At 42.3% G+C, this 22483-nt stretch overlaps 1 protein-coding gene across 6 annotated transcripts in view; it reads left to right on the top strand.

Annotated features, from left to right (window-relative positions):
* Nucleotides 1–22483, top strand: part of enah (ENAH actin regulator) — a 427681-nt gene that overhangs the window by 317168 nt on the left and 88030 nt on the right. For all 6 annotated transcript variants that reach the window (XM_072550524.1, XM_072550518.1, XM_072550527.1 and 3 more), the window contains one exon: nt 19944–20028. In XM_072550524.1, coding sequence (XP_072406625.1) covers nt 19944–20028 — 85 coding nt within the window. The remainder of the gene's footprint in view (nt 1–19943; nt 20029–22483) is intronic.

The raw sequence follows: 22483 nt of genomic DNA, 5'->3' as shown, positions 1-22483 counted from the left end.
ACAAATTCTTTTTCTTGTGATCCACTACCAATTTTTTCACACAGAGGGTGGTGTGTGTATGGAATGAGCTGCCAGAGGAAGTGGCAGAGGCTAGTACAATTGCAACATTTACAAGACATCTGGATGGGTATATGAATAGGAAGGGTTTGGAGGGATATGGACCGAGTACTGGAAGATACATGTATTTGGAAAGGCAAGGACTAATTCTGGATAGTCAGCATGGGAGATCATGTCTCACAAACTTGATTTGACATTTTTGAAGAAGTAACGAAGAGGATTAATGAGGGCAGAGCGGTAGATGTGATCTATGGACTTCAGTAAGGCGCTTGACAAGGTTCCCCATGGGAGACTGGTGAGCAAGGTTAGATCTCATGGATTACAGCGAGAACTCGCCATTTGGATACAGAACTGGTTCAAAGGTAGAAGACAGGATGGTGGTGCAGGGTTGTTTTTCAGACTGGAGACCTGTGACCAGTGAAGTGCCACAAGGATTGGTAATGGGGCCTCTACTTTTTGTCATTTACATAAATGATTTGAATGTGAGCATAAGAGGTACAGTTAGTAAGTTTGCAGATGATACCAAAATTGGAGGTGTAGTGGACAGCGAAGAAGGTTACCTCAGATTACAACGGGATCTTGATTAGAAGGGCCAATGGGCTGAGAAGTGGCAGATGGAGTTTAATTTAGATAAATGTGAGGTGCTGCGTTTTGGAAAAGCAAATCTTAGCAGGACTTATACACTTAAGTTCTAGAGAGTGTTGCTGAACAAAGAGACCTTGGAGTGCAGGTTCATAGCTCCTTGAAAGTGGAGTCGCAGGTAGCTAGGATAATGAAGAAGGCATTTGGTATGCTTTCCTTTATTGGTCAGAGTATTGAGTTGCAGCTGTACAGGACATTGGTTAGGCCACTGTTGGAATATTGTGTGCAATTCTGGTCTCCTTCCTATCAGAAAGATGTTGTGAAACTTGAAAGGGTTCAGAAACGATTTACAAGGATGTTGCCAGGGTTGGAGGATCTGAGCTATAGGGAGAGGTTGAATAGGTTCGGGCTGTTTTCCCTGGAGCATTGGAGGCTAAGGGTTGACCTTATAGATGTTTATAAAATCATGAGGGGCATGGATAGAATAAATAGACAAAGTCTCTTCCCTGGGGTGAGGGAATCCAGAACTAGAGGGCATAGGTTTAGGGTGAGAGGGGAAAGATATAAAAAAGACCTAAGGAGCAACTTTCTCACTCAGAGGGTGGTACGTGTATGGAATGAGCTGCCTGAGGAAGTGGTGGAGGCTAGTGCAATTGCGACATTTAAAAGGCATCTGGATGGGTGTATGTATAGGAAAGGTTAGGAGGGATATGGGCCAGGTGCTAGCAGATGGGGCTAGAGTGTGTTTGGGCTATCTGGTCGGCATGGATGAGTTGGACTATAGGGTCTGTTTCCGTGCTGTATATCTCTATGAATCTATGACTGGGTCATACCTGTGGCTTGATCAGGAACCAGCCAATGGACTACTGCCTGGCAGAGGTGAAACACCACAGATTCCATAACTTCTCTATCTTGCATTGTTCCCCTGCCAGCAGAGGCATAGTCAGGTCTGGTCCCAGGCCCTCAAGGAACTACCTATAATTCTGTGTGGGTCCAGCTTGACACAAAGTGAGTTTGCAACTTGAACAGTCAGTAGCTGGGAGCAGCGGTAGAAACTGTGTGCATCTCCCTCCTACCCAGTTGGGGATGGAAGGGTGATAAAGAGAGATGATAGAGTACTATCTTCTGATTCTGCTTCATTAAATTATTTCCAGTAACTTGAAATTTCAGTTGATATTTCTAACAAGGTGTCACAACCAAAATTGACGTGGAAGGATATTGAAATTTTGTTTGGATTTCAACCGATTTACATACATTATGCAAAATCTTTTGTATAGATTCATATCTATATATTTTATCCATATACTTGCAATTCAATGGAACTGAGAGTGCCAAATCCCTAGGATGCAACTGTTTCCGTCTACGGGTGTTAAAGGAGATAGGAAATAGGAGAGCACATTGCCGATGCCCTAGCCATAATATTTCGGAGTTCCCTAGATTCAGGAGTTGTATCTCTGGATTGGAAATTTACTCATGTCTCTCTGTTCTTTAAGGACGGTGACAGAGGGAAACCAGGGAATTACAGACCAGTCAGCTTAACATTTGTGTTGGAGAATTATTGGACTTTATAATCTCAGATAGGATAACTGATCACCTCAAAAATATTCAGTTTGTTGGGAAGAGTCAACATGGGTTTGTGAAGGGTAAATCACATAGTGGTTTTTGAAGATGTGACAAGATGGTGGATGGAGATAATTTAATGGACTCTGTACATATGGACATTCAAAAGACTTTTGATAAAAGTCCCAATCAAAAGACTGTTAGCTAAGATGGAAGCCCATGGAATTGATTGCAAATTACTGACATTGATAGGAAATTGGTTGAGTGGCAATAAACAGAGTTGGAATAATGGGTAAGTATTCACGTTGGCAGGACATGGCTAGTGGTGCCCTGCAGGAATCTGTGCTTGAGTCTCAATTATTCACAGTATTCATTAACGAGTTGGATAATGGCTTAAAAAGATAAAATTGCTGACTGTACAAAATTGGGCAGCATGGGCAGTGTTGATGACATAATAAAATTATACCAGGATGTTGATAGATTGGATGAATGGGCAAAGCTGTGGAAGGTAGACTTTAATATTAACAAGCATGAGGTTATCCATTTCAGGCTGATAAACGATAGATCAGGATATTTTATTAGAAGGCAGCATTGACATTTCTGGCATAAGCCCTTCATTCACAATGTGGAGAGGGAACGGGGCTGGGAGATAAATAGGTGGTGGGGATGAGGTTGGCAGGAAGGTAGGTGGGATGGCAATAGGTGAGTACGGGCTCCTGGCGCCTTCCTATTGTGCCATCGAGGGGCCTCTCTCTCTGACCCTTGAGATGTATTTATTTCCATTCCTTATTACTCGCTTGGACAAACATGGCCTTTTTTTCTTTGCCCTTCTCGCCAGCTACCAATGGCGCCTTTTGTCCTGTTTTTGCCATCTGTCAGCTGGATCGAAGCTTTGTGCTTCCAAGCCTCTTTGGGTACCCCTACACTTAATGTTTGGGGGAGGGGAGCATCCGCTTGTTTTTGGAATTTACATTTGCCTTTTTCTCCACGGCACAGTAGGATTGTTGACTTCGCATTTTTTCCAGTTCTCCAGCGACACCTAGATTTGTTTATAGTACTTTGGGTAATTTGAGGTTTTAAGTATAGTCAACTAGTCGAAATCAAAAGTGACCCCACCCCCACCTCTGTCCTTGTGAGGAATCACGGGTTGGTAGTCGACAAAGTCGGAAAGGGCACATTTAAAAAACAATCCCAAATTGTTACGATAGCACCTGGAATGCGTTTAAAGCTCTGATGCTACTTTCCCCCGAGAGACTTGAGTATAAATTAGTATTTGATCGAGTGGCAATATCTAAAATAATTACAGTATTAATTCACTAATATTTCATTCTAAATCTGCTTCCTGGAACACTTCTTGGCCACTTTAGGCAACCTCCATCTCTTCTATCCAATGTTATCCACTAAAGATATTTGCAAAGTTTTCACTCATACCAGAACCATGTCTTCTGCCTTCATTATTTCCCATGAAGTTTAATTTCTTCACCCCCACCCTTTCTTTGACTAAGTGTCCCCTTATTTTTCAGCACTTTTTTTCACTCATGCCTTTCTAATTCCCTACATATTGTTTTACCTGATTTTTCTCTTTATAAACCTGATGAGCATTGAGCATCTTGTTTTTAATGTAATTTTCCTTAATCAACTAGGAAGCTACAACTTTGCATTTGCTTCTCATTTTGTTTTTAATTGAAGTTTATTCTTGAAGACCTCCCATTGCTTATATTGAAATAATGAAATTCTTTTCCAGTCAATTTTTTGATTTGCTCCTTGTCTTTATCATGACTATTCTAAACCTAACATGTGAACACTGTTTTCGTAGATGCTCTTTCTGTGACATGTTGCACCTGCTTCATATCATTCCCAGAACTAGATTTCCTGCTGATTCCTTCATCTTTGTAACGGTTCAATTAAACTGAAGACTGTTATCTGAATGAAGTTGCATGTTGCTAAAGAAGGGAAAGTTAGTTCCTATTTGAGTCTTGAGTTTCCTTTTTCTCCCCATTCCCAAATGGAAATTGCATGGAATTTTGGGATTTAGGGGTGTTGTTCATGAGTTATAGATATAAAAGTAATCTTTTCTAAGAATAGATTTCAGTATAGCTTAATCAGGTTATTAATATACCAATTTTATTAGAGCTTGAAGACAGTTAAGATATTTGATTAGCCCAAGGCTGTTGCAAATGTGGCTTATCTGTATTAGTTTTCCAGATCAAACCTTTTCACAAGTGCAAGGGTTAGTTTTGAAACATTTGACCATTTTTAAACATTGACTGTAGCTCTATTCAAAATAAATGAGTCAGCTTAAATGCTCTCCCATTGTCCAGTAAGTGCTACATGGACTGCAGACTTTTACCTTAAAACTGCAACTGGATAATTGAACATTCTGTACATATTTTCAGAAATCAAAATAATTGACATTTGTATTGTTGCTAATCTACCAGAGCAATTAGCGTTTTAAAATATTTTTGACTTGCAGTAGTGAGTGCTTACCAATTTGAATCCAATAGAATGTTAAGCTATCTCACCACTGTCTGATCTGAAAAGGTGGGTGAGTTTGGTAGATTGCTTCATGATGTAATATTTATGTAAAAGAAAGTATTTCACTTTTTTGCTTTATCTGAAGTAATTTGACATGTATTTTCTGATTTAATTATATCTTATTAACTAGTTGGTTTTGCTAATTGACTAGTCTTTTCGCCTGAAACACTCTGGATGTTTGGGAATTCAGTACCTTAAACAGGTTAATGTTTAGGAATGCCTTTCATTTCCCTCTTCAGAAAAGTATGATTTTTTATGTAAGTTTTAAATTTAACTTTGAGTTATGTGGAATCATATAATCTTTGTAGACCTGTCAAGAATGTACTAGATCAGAGAATCTGTTCAAGGAAACACTGGAATTGCAGCAGAAAAAAAATGCAGTTTTAAGGTAATGTGTCAGGAAGAACTTGAGGATAGGTGTCTCAAGTGAACCTAGTGGTTTTTCAAAATGCATTTCTACCAGAAGGGTTTGATTCCTCCTTTCAAAGAACTATGCACTTGGTCAACATTGAATAGTGTTGACAATGCAGAGAATTATTAATTGTTTTGTAAACTGAATTTGGTATGGTTCCTTGAAGGTCCAAGGAGCAAAAGACTCCATTTTGATGTCGTCCCCCCACCCCCTTCATTTTTGATCGTTTACATTACCTGTAAAGAGCTTTGCTTGTCAGTATTTAATTGGTAATTACAAGTGGGAGTTGGTCCTTTTTCTAAAAAAAAGGAAGAAACAGTCAAGTTTTTTTGGGAAAGTTGTGATAGCATTTGAGGTTTTTAAAAGCAAATGATTTAGATGGTGTATTTAATCCTAGTGAAGCAATATGCTGTAAGTAATAGATGCATGTCCCTCAGACAATTCTACAGGAAAGGTGAGAGGCATCAAACCCCATTCTGTAAGCTGAGTACTTTATTTTGAGTATCTTGCAAGACTAGTCATGAGTTTCACTTAAATTCTCTCTGCTTATGAACCAAAATAAACAATTTGCACAAGATAAGAGTTTGTGGAGTAGCAGGTACACTTTAAATTGGATTTGAAGTCTGGCCTGGTGCTATGAATTTTTTTTATGGGAGATTTTGTAGGCTGTAGCTAGTCTTCAGATCTGACTGATAGGTTTATAAAATGAGGTACAAGGATAGGGTGAATAGCTAAGGTCTTTCTCCTAAGGTGGGGTGTCCAAAACCATGGTGCATAGATTTAAGGTGAGAAGGGAAATACTTAAAAGTGACGGAAGGGCAACGCTTTCATGCAGAGGGTGGTGTGTATGGAATGAGCTGCCAGAGGAAGTGGTGAAGGCAGGTACAATTACACTATTGAAAAGGCATTTGGACAAGTGTGAATAGGAAGAGATTTAGACCGAATACTGGCAGATGGGACTAGGTTGCATTGGGATGTCTTGTCGGCATGAGCAAGTTGGACCAAAGGGTCTGTTCCCGTGCTGATTACTGCAAAGGATGCAGGTTGTAGGAATTGTGATAGGTTAATGGGGAGGATGGAGCAGGTAGGTGGGAAGGAAGATGGACAGGTGCGTCAAGTCATGAGGGCAACATCCATTGGAGGGTTAGATCTGGGATGAGGTGGGGAGTGGGGAGATTTGGAAACTGGTGAAGTCAGTGTTAATGCAGTGTAGTTGTAGAATCCCAAGGTAGAAGATGAGGTGTTCTTCCTTCAGTTGGCAGGTAGCTTTGATTTGGCAGTGGAGGTGGCCCAGGATTTGCATGTCCTTGGAGGAGTATGAGGGGTAATTGAAGTGGTTGGCCACAGGATGGTGTGGTTGTTTGGTGAGTGCAGATCAGAGATGTTTCCTGAACCATTCCACGAGTTGGCACTTGGTCTCCCAGATATAGAGAAGACAACATTGAGAGCAACAGATTCAGTAAATGACGGGGGAGGATGTGCAGGAAAATCTCTGTCAGATTTGAAATGATCCTTTGGGGCCTTGGACAAAGTTGAGGCGGGGGTGGGGGGGGGGGGGGGGGGGGCGGGGGGGGGGGGGGGGAGCAGTGTGGGGACAGGTTTTGCACTTTGTGCAGCAACAGAGGAATGTGCCGGGTGTAGAGAATGGGTTGGTGGGGAGCATGGACCTAACAAGAGAGTCGCTGAGGGAATGGTCTCTGTGGAATGCAGATAGGGGAGGGAAATGAGATATATTTTGAGTGGTGGGGTCTGACTGTAGCTGGCGAAAATGGTGGAGGGTAATGCACTGTATCTGGAGTTGGTGAGGTGGAATGTGAGGACCAGACTGGTTCTATCCTTGTTGCAGTTGGGGAGTTTGAGGGCGGAGTTTCGAGAAGTGGGAGAGATGCGATGGAGGGTATTGTTGATCACGTGGGAGGGGAAATTGCAGCCCTTGAGATAGGAGAATATCTGGGAAGTCCTGGAGTGGAATTGATATGGCAGAGATGGAGGCATTGAGAGTAAGGCATTGTGTTTTTATTTGGGGGGGGGGGTTAGTCAAAGTAGCTCTAGGAGTTGGTGGTTTTGAAATTGATGTCCGTGTTGAATTGGTCGCTGGAGACAGAGGCAGAGAGGTCCTGGAATGGGAGGGAGATGTTGGATATGGTCCATATGAACTTGAGGTCAGGGTGGAAGGTGTGGGTGAATTTGATGAACTGTTCAACCTCCTTGTGCAGGCATGAGGTGACACCGATACAGTCACCAATGTAGTGGAGAAAAAGGTGCGGATGGTGCCCGTGTAACTGTGGAAGAGGGACTAGAAAATAGCTAATGTAACGTCCTTGTTTAAGACGGGAGAGAGGCGGGCGACAGGAAATTATAAGCCCCTTAGCTTGACCTCAGCTGTTGTTAAGATTTTAGAGTCCATTATTAAAAATGAGATTGAGAGTACTTAGAAATAAGTAGTAAAGTTGGGCTCAGTCAGCATAGCTTTAACCAATGGAGGTCATGGCTGTCAAATGTATTATAATTCTTTGAGGAGATATCAAGTAATTTAGACAAAGGAGAGCCAGTGTATAAGGTCTATTTGGATTCCCTGAAAGCCTTCGATAAAGCGCTGCACAGGAGTTTGCTTAAAAAAAAAAGACAAGAACCCATGCTGTTGAGGGCAAGGCCCTGGCATAGATGGAGGATTGGCTGGTTAGTTTTGTTGCTCAGTTTACAGATTACGCATATATTGCTAAAGGGAGAGGTAACGAAGAGGAAGCGGAGGCTGCAGAAGGACTTGGACAGGCTAGGAAAGTGGGCGAAGAAGTGACAAATGGAATACATGTGGAAAAGTGTGAGGTTCTGTGCTTTGATAGAAAAAATAGAGGCAAAGACTGTTTTTAATTGGGAAAGGCTTCAGAAATATGAACCAGAAAGGGATTTAGGAGTCCTCATTCAAGATTCTCAAGGTTAATGTGCAGATTCAGTTGGTGGTTAGGAAGGCAAACACAGTGTTAGCATTCATTTGAAGAAGAATACAAGTGCAGACTAAATTTGGAATACTTTCAGCACGTTTGGGCCTTATTCTGCGTGAAGATTTATAAAATCATGAGGGGCATGGATACGTTAAATACACAAGGCATTTTCCGTGGGGTAGGGGAGTCCAGAACTACAGGGCATAGGTTTAGGGCGAGAGAGGAAAGATATGAAAGGGATCTCATGGGATGGTTTTTCACACAGAGAATGGTGCATGTATGGAATGAGGTGCCAGAGGAAATGGTGGAGGCTGGTACAATTATAACATTTGAAAGGCATTGAATAGCTGTATGAATCAGAAGGATTTAGTGGGATATGGGCCAAGTGCTGGCAAATAGGATGAGATTAATTTATGAAATCTGGTTGGCATGGGTGAGTTGGAGCAAAGAGTATGTTTCTGTGCTGTACATCTCTATGACTCTAAACCTGAGTGGACTGAATAGAGTGGACATGGACAAGGTGATTCCACTAGTAGGATGAATGTAGCCTTCATGTCAAGGACTGTCACACTCCCTTCACCTCTGGAATTCAGCTCTATTGTCCATGTTTGAACCAAAGCTGTAATGAGGAATTACGTGGCCCTAGTGGAATGCAAACTGGGCGTCACTGAGCAGGTTATTGCTGAGCAGGTGCTGCTTGATAGCACTGTTGATGACACCTTCAATCACTTTACCAATGGTTGTGAATAGACTGATGGACCAGTAATTAGCTGTGTTGGATTTGTCCTGCTTTTTGTGTACATGATGTACCTGGGCAATTTTCCAGTTTGTCGGGTAGATGCCAGTGTTGTAACTGTACTGGAACAGCTTGGCTCGGGTAGTGATAAGTTCTGGAGCACACGTCTTCAGTGCTATTGCCAGGATGTTGATGGGCCCAAAGCCTTTGCAATATCCAGCACCTCCAACTGTTTCTTGATATCATGTGGAGTGAATTGAATTGGCTGAAGACTGCTATCTATGATGCGGACTGCCACTGGAGGAGGCCAAGATAGATCATCCACTTGGCACTTCTGGCTAGTTTGCTGTGAATGCTTCAGACTTATTGGTTGCGCTGATTTGCTGGGCTCTTCCATCATTGAGAATGGGGATATTTGTGGAGCCTCCTCCTCCAATACATTTAAAAACAGAAAGAACTGTGGATGCTGTAAATTAGAAACAAAAATAGAAATTGTTGGAAAAGCTAAGTCGGTTTTGCAGCCCTGTGGAGAGAAATCAGAGTTAAATTTTTGTGTCGAATGACCCTTCCACAGAACTGGAGGAGGAGGAGTTTTGATTTGTTTAACTGTCCACCACAATTCATGACTGGATGCAGAGATTAGATTTGATACATTGGTTGAGGGATTGCTTAGCACTGTCTGTCACTTGCTGCTCATGTTATTTGGCATGTAAGTAGTCCTGTTTGGTAGCTTCATCAGGTTGACACCTCAGTTCCTAGTACTGGGCCCAGCATGCCCTCCTGCACTTTCCATTGTTCCAGGGTTGATCCCCTAGCTAGATGGTAATGATGGAGGGGGGGATATGCCAGGCCATGATGCTACAGATTATGCTGGAGTACAGATTGAGCTGTTGATGCCTCACAGTGCCTCATGGATGCCAAGTCTTGACTTGCTAGTCTGTTCGAAGTCTGTCCCATTTAGCATGGTGATAGTGCCACACACGTGATGGAGGGTATTCGCAATATGAAGACAGAACGTTGTCTCCACGGAACTGTGCAGTGGTTCCCTCCTGTTGGTTCCCTCATCACCTGCTGCACACCCAATTTAGCAGCTATGTCTTTTAGGACCTGACCAACTTGATTGTGAGTGCTGCTGTTGAGCCACTCTTTTTGGTGCACGTTGAAATCCCCATTCTCTGTGCTTCCTCCAAGTATTGTATAACATGGGGAGTACCGGTTCATTAGTTGATGGAAGATGATATGTGGTAATCAAGAAGAGGTTTCCTTGCCCATATTTACTCTGAAGCCATTGACTCCAGACCCCACGAAGTCCCATGTTGAGGACTTGCAAGGCAGTTCCCTTCCAACTGTATACCACTGCGGCAAAGATCCGCTGGGTCTGTTCTGCCGATGGGACAGGATGGGAATGGTGACAGAGTCATAGAGTCGTAGAGATGTACAGCATGAAAACAGTCCCTTCAGTCCAACTCGTCCATACCAACCAGATATCCCAAGCCAATCTAATCCCACCTGCTAGCACCTGGCCCATACATCTCCAAACCTTTCCTATACATATACCCATCCAAGTGCCTTTTAAATGTCGCAATTGTACTAGCCTCCACCACTTCCTGTGACAGCTCATTCCATACACGTACCACCTTCTGAGTGAGAAAGTTGCCCCTTAGGTCTTTTTTTGTTTCTTTCCCCTCTCACCCTAAACCTATGCCCTCTAGATCTGGACTGCCTAATACAGGGAAGAGACTTTGTCTACTAATCCATGCCCCTCATGATTTCATAAACCTTTATTAAGGTCCTTCAGGGATGGAAATTTGCCATCCTCACCTGGTCTGGCCTATGTGTGACTCCAGACACAGAGCAATGTGGATGACTCTCAATTGCCATCTGAAATGCCTAGCATGCCATTCAGTTATACCAATCATTACAAATTCTCAAAGAAATGAAACCATGTAGATCAACTGGCTCAAACCATATAGATTGACCAGGGAACCAGAAAAGACAATGGCAGAAACAGTGCTGTCAACCCTGCAAAGTTCTCCTTACTGAACCCGGGGTATAGCCTCTGATGCTCCAGGGAAAACAGCCCCAACCTATTCAATCTCTCCCTATAGCACAAATCCTCCAACGCTGGCAGCATCCTTGTAAATCTTTTCTGAACCCTTTCAAGTTTCACAACATCCTTCCGATAGGAAGGAGACCAGATTTGCACGCAATATTCCAACAGTGGCCCAACCAATGTGTTGTACAGCTGCAACATGATCTTCCAACTCCTTTACTCAGTACTCTGACCAATGAAGGAAAGCATACCAAATGAATTCTTCACTATCCTATTTACCTGCGACTTCACTTTCAAGGGGTTACGAAGCTGCACTCCAAGGTATCTTTGTTCAGCAACACTCTCTAGGACCTTACCATTAAGTGCATAAGTCCTGCTAAGATAAGTGATATTGGTGTCTGAGACATTGCCTGTAAGCTGTGATTCCTTGAGTGTGACTGGCTGGTTGCTTGACCAGTCTATGAGACAGCTGTCCCAATTAGAGCACTATACCCCGGGTTCAGTAAGGAGAACTTTGCAGGGTTGACAGCACTGTTTCTGCCATTGTCTTTTCTGGTTCCCTGGTCAATCTATATGGTTTGAGCCAGTTGATCTACATGGTTTCATTTCTTTGAGAATTTGTAATGATTGGTATAACTGAATGGCATGCTAGGCATTTCAGATGGCAATTGAGAGTCATCCACATTGCTCTGTGTCTGGAGTCACACATAGGCCAGACCAGGTGAGGATGGCAAATTTCCATCCCTGAAGGATATTCATCAACCAGATAGCTTTTCCAAAAATCAAGTGTCTCCATGGTCATCAGTGTGTCCTTAATGCCAGATATATTTATTGAATTCAAATTCTACCATTAGCTGTGGCAAGATTTGAACCCAGTCCCCAGAACTTGAATTAATAGCCTAGCGATAATACCACTAGGCCATCACCTCCCCAGTTTTTAAATTCTTATTTTATAAGGAAAGAGTGAAGAATAACACTGGAGACCTATACACAAATTGAAGGTGTTTTATTTTCAAGATTTAGAAATATTCACTTGCCCTACTCACCAATCAGTTTCTTTTCTTGTGCTTGCATCATACTGTGCTCTGTAACGTCATTTGCTGCAGATCTCACTTCAGGTTAGCCTCTTCATCCACTTTTTTTTATCATGTCCCACTCCCCCCTCAATCTAGAGAGTGTCCTTGCAGTAGACCCTAAATTCTACCTTAACATCAAACTTCCACTTTGAGCTAAATTTCTAACCGTATACTCACTTAATTCACTTAGCCTTTGTCTCACTTTGCTGAAGTTGCTCACACTGGCTCTGCCCCTTACTCAGTTTTCTTATGAAGATAGGTTGGACAATCTGGAATTTAGAAGAATGAGTGGCAGCTTAATTAAAGTGTATGGGATGTTGAATGGTTTTGACAAGATGAATATGGGAAAGATGCTTCCTCATATGTTTATGTCCTGAACTAGGGGATGCCCTCTTAAGACAGAGATGAGGAGAATCTTTTCCTGAGATGAAGGTCAGAGAGTCATACAACACAGAAGAGGTCCTTGGGCCCATCGAGACTGTGCTGGCCTATACACATTAATTTCACTTTCAGATCACCTGTTTAAGGTAGTTAGCCAATTAGCTGCATTTACTCTGAGGGCATGTATACATGTATACATGTCTTTCAGCCTTGATGAAACTTAACTTGAATCCTTATTAAATAGAAACCTGCCACTTTTAAAAAGTATTTTTAGTTAATTGCTAAATGTAAAGCAAAATTAGACTTTTGATGATGTAAATTCTGAAGACCCTCTCACTACACAACCCTGGTTTACACTCACCTTGATTAACATTCCGTACTAATGTTCAGTCAGTACTGAATTCCCACATGTAATGTTTTCTGTTGTGCTGCTTAAATCAGTGGTTCAGATTGTATCTTCTAGTTAGTTTCGTTTGCATGAAACACCACTAAATCATTTCTCTTGCACCATGAGATTGTGAGTTTTGTAGTTACCGTTTTTTCATATTTGAGACAAAGTGGCTGATTTTCATGCATGGGCATGCAGGTCTTCCTGATCCTTTGCATTGCGTAATTATTTTTCATCGCCACATCTGCAACTGTCTGATTGGTAGTATGGTTATATGTTCAGAGATTGGATTTTTCAAACATGAAGATGTCCTTCATGTTCTGGTATTTCTCCACAACCTAGGTTTAACTGCTTCCCTTAGCATTTGATGATCAAACATTTTGTCTCACGAATCTCTTGTGTTTCTCTCAGCAGGAAATGTAAATGAAAGAAGTGAAAATCTTTCCATCGACATTGCTGTCTGTTCAGCTAACTGGAGACAGTGTCACTCTAGGGACAGGACAACAGTCTACTCATCTTTTTTAAGACAATATGCCAGCTTCCACAAGCTATCGATATTCCAGTGAGATGCTAATGCAAATAGGCAGGCAAAACAGTAGGTTGTTAGCTTGGGGCTACCCCTTCACTGTTCTATTAGATAGGAGCTCAAGCAGCAAAACTGTTAATTATTTAACTGGTATATTTATAATAGCTACAGAATATATTTATGCTTATGTTGGGAGACCAACCCAAGTCTATATTTGAAAAAAAAGTACCTTCTGTTGTAACTTAAGCAAACAGGTTTTCTAAACAGTAATGTGAGGCATTCTCCTGGGAAACACTATAGAATTCTTATAAGAAATGGTCATTCTCAGGAGTCTAGGGCTATCTGATGTCCAGTTGAATTGATCACTGTTAAACACTGTGTGCTAATACTATGGCTTTAACAGGTGTATTTGGTCTTTTTTTTGAAGAGAGATTATGAGCCATAACCGTTGAGCTGTCTATCCGAAGATGTCAAAGTAAACAGGGTTTTTTTAAAGTTGTAACAATAGAAGCAGCATGAATGGATGGAGTCAAGTTCCCACAGAAGCAGAGTTTTAATTTGGCTTTCAGTAGTTGCTGGGGTTTGGAAATTGGCTACGGAAGCTTTTTCTCTCCCCTTCTACAGCTAAAAAGCTTGGGTTCTCGCTCTGTGCTAGAGTTGCATATGAGGCAATCTATTTTACTGATTTTGCTTTTACCGAATGTGTGTCTGTGGAAATTTACTATATTGAAACAGTTGCTGTTTAGCAGCGGCATAATCTATTATTCTATTCTTAAAGTTATACCAATTCTTCTTTCTTCTGTTTGTATTTTAACTGAGAGTAAGCAAATTACTGCAGATGCTGGATCTGCACTGAAAGCAATAAATGCTGGAGATCACAGCGAGTCAGACAACGTCAATGGAGACAGAGCAAGCTAGTGTTTCAAGTCTAGATAACTCTTCAACAGATCTGAAATAAAGTATGTTTTGCTTAAAGCCAAGACATGTAACCAAAAGAATGACATCTAGAGGACAGTACCTTACACTTGCCTTTAAATAAGATAAACGTTAGAGTCTATACTATCACCGAAATATGTATGCAGGGAATTTGCTCTGCTCCATAACAACAGTTAATATAATTCATCCAGCACCTGCTGACAGTCTTTTTTCTCATGTCTTGTACAAGTTGCATGAGATTCAGTTCAGTCCATTGGCTGGATGGCTGGTGAGTGATGCCAACAGCATGGGTTCACTTTCCACACTGGTTGAGGTTATCATGAAGGCCTCTGATTTTTAGCCTCTCCCCTTGCCTGGGGAATGATGACCCCTCACATTTAACAACCAGCAATTTTGAGAGAGCAGCCATATGGTCCAGTAGCTCAATGGTGACTTTGTTTAAGATCAGCTGTATATACAAATAATGCCGACAAAACTTCTGAAATCTAACTTTTGTGTTTAAAATTAATATGTCAACTTATGTGAATTTAGTCAATGTAGTGAGTTTTATTTTATTAGTGAGGTTATCATTGAACATTATACTTATGTACTTTTATAATGCATTGTATTCAATTTTATGTACCAATGCCCCCATCTCTCTCTCTCTCTCTCTCCTTGCCCCCATCTCTCTCTCTCTCTCCTTGCCCCCATCTCTCTCTCTCTCTCTCTCTCCTTGCCCCCATCTCTCTCTCTCTCTCTCTCTCTCTCTCTCTCCCTCTCTCCTTGCCCCCATCTCTCGCTCTCTCGCTCTCTCTCTCTCGCTCTCTCTCTCCTTGACCCTCTCTCTCTCTCCTTGACTCACTCTCTCTCTCACTCTCTCTCTCTCTCTCTCTCCTTGCCCCCATCTCTCTTCATTTTTATTGGTACATAAAATATTTTAGTGTCTTTAGTAAAGATTTTTTAGTTTTTTCTCATTTGAGAAAGTTGATTGGTGGAGAGTTTAACCTGATAATAACTAGGCCTCAGGCGAGGGGCAGTTTGATAAGCTGAGCCCTTCATGGTGATCTCAGCCAGTGTGGGAATTGAACCTCAGCTCTTGGCACCACTCTACATTGTAAACCATCCTTCCAGCCAACTGAGCTAATGAACCTCCATAGAGTCATACAACACAGAAGAGGCCCTTTGGCTCATTGACTCTGTACCAACCTACCTACATAATTTTAGCACTTGGCTCAAAGCCATGAATGTTATGACATTTCAAGTGCTTATCCATATACTTTTTAAAGATTGTGAGATTTTCCACCTTTTCTACTCTCCCAGGTAATGCATTCCAGATTCCAACCACCTTCTGGGTGAAAGTGTTTCTCCCAGATCACCTCTAAACTTCCTGTGCTTCACCTTAAATTTATGCCCCACTGTTATTGTCCCATCATCTAAGGAGAATTGCTTTTGGACAGACCCTTTCTCTGTACCTACCCTGCGGCTGTAACACTGTATTCTGCTACCCTGATGCACTTTATATGATACAATCTGCCTGTATTACATGCAAAACAACACACCCCACTGTATCTCAGTGCATGTGACAATAATAAGTAAATAAATACAGACATAAACTCTGTTTTAGTCCTACATAATTCTACAGAACTCAATCCGATTCCCCTTAACTAGTCTCAACTCTAAAGAAAACAGCCTGACCCTATCCAGCCTCTTCATATCTAAAGTACTGCATACCAGGCAACATTCTGGTGCATCTCTTCCATACCCTCTTTAGTGCAATCATATTCTTCCTATCATTTGATGACCAGAACTCCAGCTGTAGCTGAACCAAAGTTTTGTACAGCTCCATCGTAACCTTCCTGCTCTTGTAATTGATGCTACAACTGATAAAGGCAAGTGTCCTGCATTCTTAACCATCCTATTAACCTTGCTGCTGCCTTCAGGGATCTACAGACAAGCACCCCAGGAATTCTCTTTTTCTGACCTTCTAAGTATCCAGCCATTCATTGAGTACTCTCTTGTCTTGTTGCTTCCAGTTTTCAAGATTCAATTCCATCTGCCACTGATCTGCTCATATGATCAACACATCTTTATTTTTCTGTAACCTAAGACAACCTTACTCAGAATTAATCACTCCATTCTTCGAGTCATCTGCAAAATTATTTTCATCCCCCCCACACTATTTTATGTCATTTATAAATCACAAATATTAAGAGATGCAGCATTAGATGGGAGGCACGATGGCACAGTGGTTAGCACTGCTGCCTCACAGCGCTGGACACCCGGGTTCAATTCCTGCCTCAGGCGACTGACTGTGTAGAGTTTGCACATTCTCCCCATGTCTGCGTGGGTTTCCTCTTGGTGCTCCAGTTTCCTCCCACAGTCACAAAGATGTGCACATCAGGTGAATTGGCCATGCTAAATTGCCTGTAGTGTTAGGTGAGGGATAAATGTAGGGATATGGGTGGGTTGTGCTTTGGCGGGTCGGTGTGGACTTGTTTGGCCGAAGGGCCTTTTTCCACACTGTAATGTAATCTAGTTTCAGTGGTATGCTACTCAGACAAACAGCCTTCAATCACCATCCCCAACTCCTGCCACTAAGCCAATTTTGGATCCATCTTGCCAAGTTATCCTGGATCTTATGTCCATTGCTATTTTATCAATTTCCTATATGGAAAGTTGTCAAAACATTTTGTCAGAAGAAATGACTTAAGGAACAAAGAAGAAGAGTGGCAATTTATGTAGGTTACATTTGTACTGTGAGAATAATGCTGTTCGGCAAACTGGGCATTCTCCTTTTGTCTTCCCCACTATTCATTCAGTTCATCGAACATTTGATAGCCTCATACTCTATCCAAATGGCCTTTATCACATTTGTTTTTATTCATTCACAGAATATAGTCTCACTGGCCAGGCCAGCAGTCATTGCCCATCCCTCACTGTCCAGAGGACTATTGAGAATCAACCACTTGCTGTGGGTCTGGAGTCACATGTGGGCCAGACCATGTGAGGATGGCAGATTGGACATTAATGAGCCAGATTGGATTTTCCTAACATTGGTTTCATGGTCATCTGCTGTAGTGGGGTTTGAACCCATGTCTCCAAGCATTAGCTAAATTTCTGGATTAATAGTCCAGTGAGAATACCACTAGGCCATTGCTTCCCCTTTATGATGGATGAGGAGTTTCGCAAGGTTCTTTACTTATGTACATTTTCAACCACTGTGAAGGATGCCAACCGCCTCATTCCCCCACCCTCATTATGGGAACTCTGACCACAATGCCTTGTTTTCTTCTCCCTGCTTACAGGGAAAAGCTCAAGTAGGAGACCCCCTCACGGATACAGGTCCAGTACTGGTTGGAGGAGACAGAGGATCAACTCTGGTGCTGTCTGGAATCGGCTGATTGGGCCATGTTCAAACAATCCGCAGGTACCTTGGATGAGTACGCCACCACAGTCACAGACTTTATTGCAATTGTGTGGAGTACTGCATACTGAGGAAGTCTATCCGGGTGCTTCCCAGCAGGAAACCCTGGATGAATCAGGGCATTCCAAACCTGCTAAAAACCAGGAATGAGACCTTCAGACTAGGAGACCCACTCAAATATGAGGAATCCACATATGACCTTTGCAGAGCCAAGGACCAATACCAATCCAAACTAGAGACCCAGACAGACACCCAGCGACTATGACAAGGACTGAATAACACCACAGGTTCTAAAAAGAGACAGACAGTGCAAGATAGAAGGCGATCTCAGATCACTCCCAGATCGTCTCAACGCCGTCTATGCTTGCTTTGAGCAGAATTTTGGCGGAGCGGTAACACCTATCCTGACAAGCCTATCCTATCAGAGGTCAGATCAGTTTTCCTTCGTGTGAATCCAAGGAAAGCGATGGGACCAGACGGAGTACCAGGCCATGCACTCAGAGCATGTGCAGATCAATTGGCAGAGGTCTTCTTAGACATCTTCAACCTCTCCCTGCAGTAGGCCACTGTCCCCACCTATTTCAAGAGGGCCAACATCATCCCTGTGCCAAAGAAAGCTCATGCAGTATGTCTCAATAACTACTCTAACTTTGGTGGTCATGAAGTGCTTTGAAAGTTTGGCCATGGCATTAATCGACTCCAGCCTCTCACCACTCTTAACCCACTCTAATTTGCCTATCGGAGCAACAGATCCACGTCAGAAGCCATATCACTTTCCCTTCACTCCTCCCTAGAACATCTTGACACCAAGAACAGCTACATAAGAATCCTACTCATTGACTACAGTTCAGCCTTCAACGCTATTATCCCCTTGAGACTGATTACTAAACTTAGTGATCTCAGACAAAGCCCCACCCTCTGCAACTGGATCCTCAGTTTCCTGACCCACAGGCCACAATTAGTGAAGATTGGGGACAATATTTCTTCGTCATTAACATTCAACACTGGAGCCCCATGGGTACGTACTTAGTCCCCTAGTGTGCTCACTGTATATCCATGACTGTCTCCAAATATCGAGTTCGCTGATGACACCACCATTGTCGGTCGAATCTCAGATGGCGACGAAACAGACTACAGATGGGAGGTGGAAAACCTGGAAAAATGGTGCACTGAGAACAACCTAGCTCTCAATGCCAGCAAAACCAAGGAACTCATTACTGACTTTTGGCAGGATGTTATTCATGCCCCGCAACACATTAACAGCACAGAGGTGGAACAAGGGGAGCGTGTCAAGCTCCTGGGAATGGTCATTCACATCAAGCTGTCTTGGATTCTTCATGTGGACGCACTGGTTACGCACTGGAGGCCCAACAACGTCTCTTCCTCAGTCAGCTGAGGAAATTTGGCATCACAGCGAATACCCTTGCCAACTTTTATAGGTGCACCATTGAGAGCATTCTGTCTGAGTGTATCGCCACCTGCTATGGTAATTGTACCATTCAAGATCAGAGACTGTTACAGAGTTGAACTCGGCCCATGCAATCACAAAGGCCAACCTCCCATGTGTAGAATCTGTCTACCAGGCCCACTGTCAAGGAAAGGCCGCCAGCATTCTCAAAGATCCATCCCACCCTGGCAATGTTTTTCTACAACTTCTCCCATTGGGGAGAAGGTACAGAAGCCGAAGCACACGCACCAGCCGGTTTCGTAACAGTTTCTACCCTACTGTTGTTAGAATACAGAATGGACTCTCAAAGTCCTAACATGCACGTGTACTTGTGTTTTTGTTTTGCAGATGCTTACTATTATTTACTTATCTATGCTACTTAATTCTGTGATTTGCCTGTATTGCTGGCAAAACAAAGCTTTTCACTGTGCCTCGGTACACGTGACGATAAATACAATTCAATTATGGGAGCATCACTGTATAGCAAACAGTGGTGGAAACCTTCGCTGATTTTGTCTCCCTAATTTAGGGATGCTGAGATTGACATTTGGTAACTTCTAATGGCTGAGTGCTGGGCCATTTGATCATTTGAATGCCAGGAAAATGTGGTCATACTGTGATGTTACACAGCATTTGCTGTTCTTGACAGAATTTGAAGGTAGTCTGTCGAATGAACTTTCTTTACATGTCTTTCTGTATGCTAACTTGCATTGTAAAAGATACCAATGAATATGCAATTCAATGTAAATTCTATAAAATATCTTTTTGTGGAGTTGTGTTCTGTTTGGGGAAACATGCAGTCACTCTATGGCATCTGAGCAAATGAATTTCTTTGTGTGCCGTTTGTGCTTGTGTTGTTTATGTATAATGTGGTATCCTTGAAAAATAATTTTCTATTTCCTGTTTCAGGTCCAACGCTGTCACGACAGAATTCACAATTATTTCCACAAGTGCAGAATGGTCCATGTCAGGAGGAACTGGAAATTCAGAGGCGGTAAACATGCTCTTGTTTTCTCTAGGAGAGCCTTGTACTGACATTAGCTATCATTTGTCATGACTCACTGGCATAGTATGCTGGAATCAAGCCCTACTATTTGTGGAGTTGTCACATTGTTAAAGATTTCAATAAATATGTAGATTTCCCCAATGTACTTATCTTTTAGAAGTAAATTGACAGAAAACATGAACCAGGTTTCTGTATTTAACACGAATTACTATTTGTCACATGCAGTCAATAGTTTTGCATGGTCAGGAAGGAGAGATCTCAATCAGAGTGAGACACAGCCCAAGTAAATATATAGTTCAGGGAATTTGGAGGCAGTGTGGGAATTCAGTGCGGAGGCAAAAGTTGCTTTTTACTTGCTTTTTTGGCTAATAGTTTGTAAGGTTCTTTTTACAGGTGTTTGTAATGAGGTCAGCCAGCTGGACCTCACAGAATATAGTTCCCTGATTGGTCCAATCAGGGAGCCCTGGTTGACATATAAAAACGGGAGTGTCGAATCGAAATAAAGATTTACACACTCATTGTTCTTCACTGTGTCCTACACCTGCACATACACAATGCTATTAGGTAGTAGTGTGGGCGTTATATTTTAACAAAACAGGAGTGTCAGAGATAATGCCACTCTAATAGTTGACTCTGAAGTGGCAGAACTCAAATAAAGGACTGTTTATGTGTGAATAAAGGGTGACTTGGTGACTGGATACAGGCCTCTGTGTAATGATTCACCAATTACCTCTTAATTTGCAGACTAGGTATTAGATACTGGCAGTCTGTTCACTTCATAAGTACCTGGAAAACATTAGATCAATAGTTGTAACAATTCTTTTACTCTAACCCTAAGCTCTCCTTCAACATGTTCACCCTAATCTCCATCCCTTGCCAAGTTCTCCTCCTATTGGATTGCTGATCCAACAAGTTTATAAAGTCATCTTTGTGTCACCCCCAAGCTTACCTACCACACACCACCCCACTATCCACTACATTCTCATCTTTCTATGCTGACTTTCCCTCATCAAACCTTGCCTCTCTAAATGGGCATTAATTTTCACCTTCTGAATTTTCTGCAATAGTTTCCCTTCCACTGATGTGAGACTCGCTGTTCTATCTCTGCTACACGTGTAACTTTGAGCCACATTAGCTGTCCTCAGTCCTCTGGCACCTTCCCTTTGGCCAGAGACATTTTTGGACAAAAGCATGTATTATTTCCTCCGAGCAATCTGGGATACAAATCGTTGCGACCTGTAGTTTAAAGCCACCAGATCCTACAATGCCTCTTCATTTGCTTAAGAACATAAGAAGCAGGAATAGGCCATCTGGCCTATCGAGCCTTCTCAGTCATTCAACAAGATCATGGCTGATCTTTTCATGGACTCAGTTCCACTTACCTGCCCACTCACCATAGAGTCATAGATCCCAACCCAATCTAGTCCCACTTGCCAGCACCCAGCCCATATCCCTCCAAATCCTTCCTATTCATATACCCATCCAAATGCCTCTTAAATGTTGCAATTGTACCAGCCTCCACCACTTCCTGTGGCAGCTCATTCCATACACATACCACCCTCTGCATGAAAAAGTTGCCTCTTAGGTCTCTTTTAAAACTTTCCCCTCTCACCCTAAACCTATGCCCTCTAGTTCTGGACTCCCCAACCCCAGGGAAAAGACTTTGCCAATTTTTACCCTATCCATGCCCCTCATAATTTTGTAAACCTCTATAAGGTCACCCCTCAGCCTCCGACGCTCCAGGGAAAACAGCCCCATAACCTTAATTCCTCGACTGTTCAAAGATTTATCTATCTTTGCTTTAAAAACATTCAACAAGGTCGCCTCAACTGCTTCACTGGGCAGGGAATTCCACAGACACACAACCATTTGGGTGAAGCAGTTCCTCCTCAACTCAGTCCTAATTCTGCTTCCCCGTACTTTGGAGCTGTGCCCCCTAGTTCCAGTTTCACTGCCAGTGGAAACAACCTCCCTGTTTGTATCTTATCTATTTCCTTTGTAATTTTACATGTTGCTATAATATCCTCCTCATTCTTCTAAATTCCAATGAGTATAGTCCCAGTCTCCTAAATCTCTCCTTATAAGCCAATGTTCTCAACTCCAGAATCAACCTGAAAACCTCCTCTGCAACCCCTGCAGTGCCAACGCATTATTTCTCAAGTCAGGAGACTAACACTGTACACTGTCTCAGGTATGGCCTCACCAGAACCCTATACAGCTGCAGCATAACCTCCATATTTTAAAACTCCATCCACCTAGCAATGAAGGACAATATTCTTGTACTTCACAGTCCACCTTCTCTAATTCTGTACTTGCATTCTTCTTCTCGCAAGTAAGGACACATGTGAGATACTCATATAACACTCAGTTAAATAATTATAAGTGTCTATATTTCTTTCCAAATAAATGTGACGATGTACAATCTCGCATTCTTTTCAGCTCA

This window comes from Chiloscyllium punctatum, chromosome 3 (assembly GCF_047496795.1).
Source record: "Chiloscyllium punctatum isolate Juve2018m chromosome 3, sChiPun1.3, whole genome shotgun sequence".
Taxonomy (NCBI): Eukaryota; Metazoa; Chordata; class Chondrichthyes; order Orectolobiformes; family Hemiscylliidae; genus Chiloscyllium; species Chiloscyllium punctatum.
The sequence above is the reverse complement of the archived record's forward strand: the minus strand, read 5'-3'. Positions and strand labels throughout refer to the sequence as shown.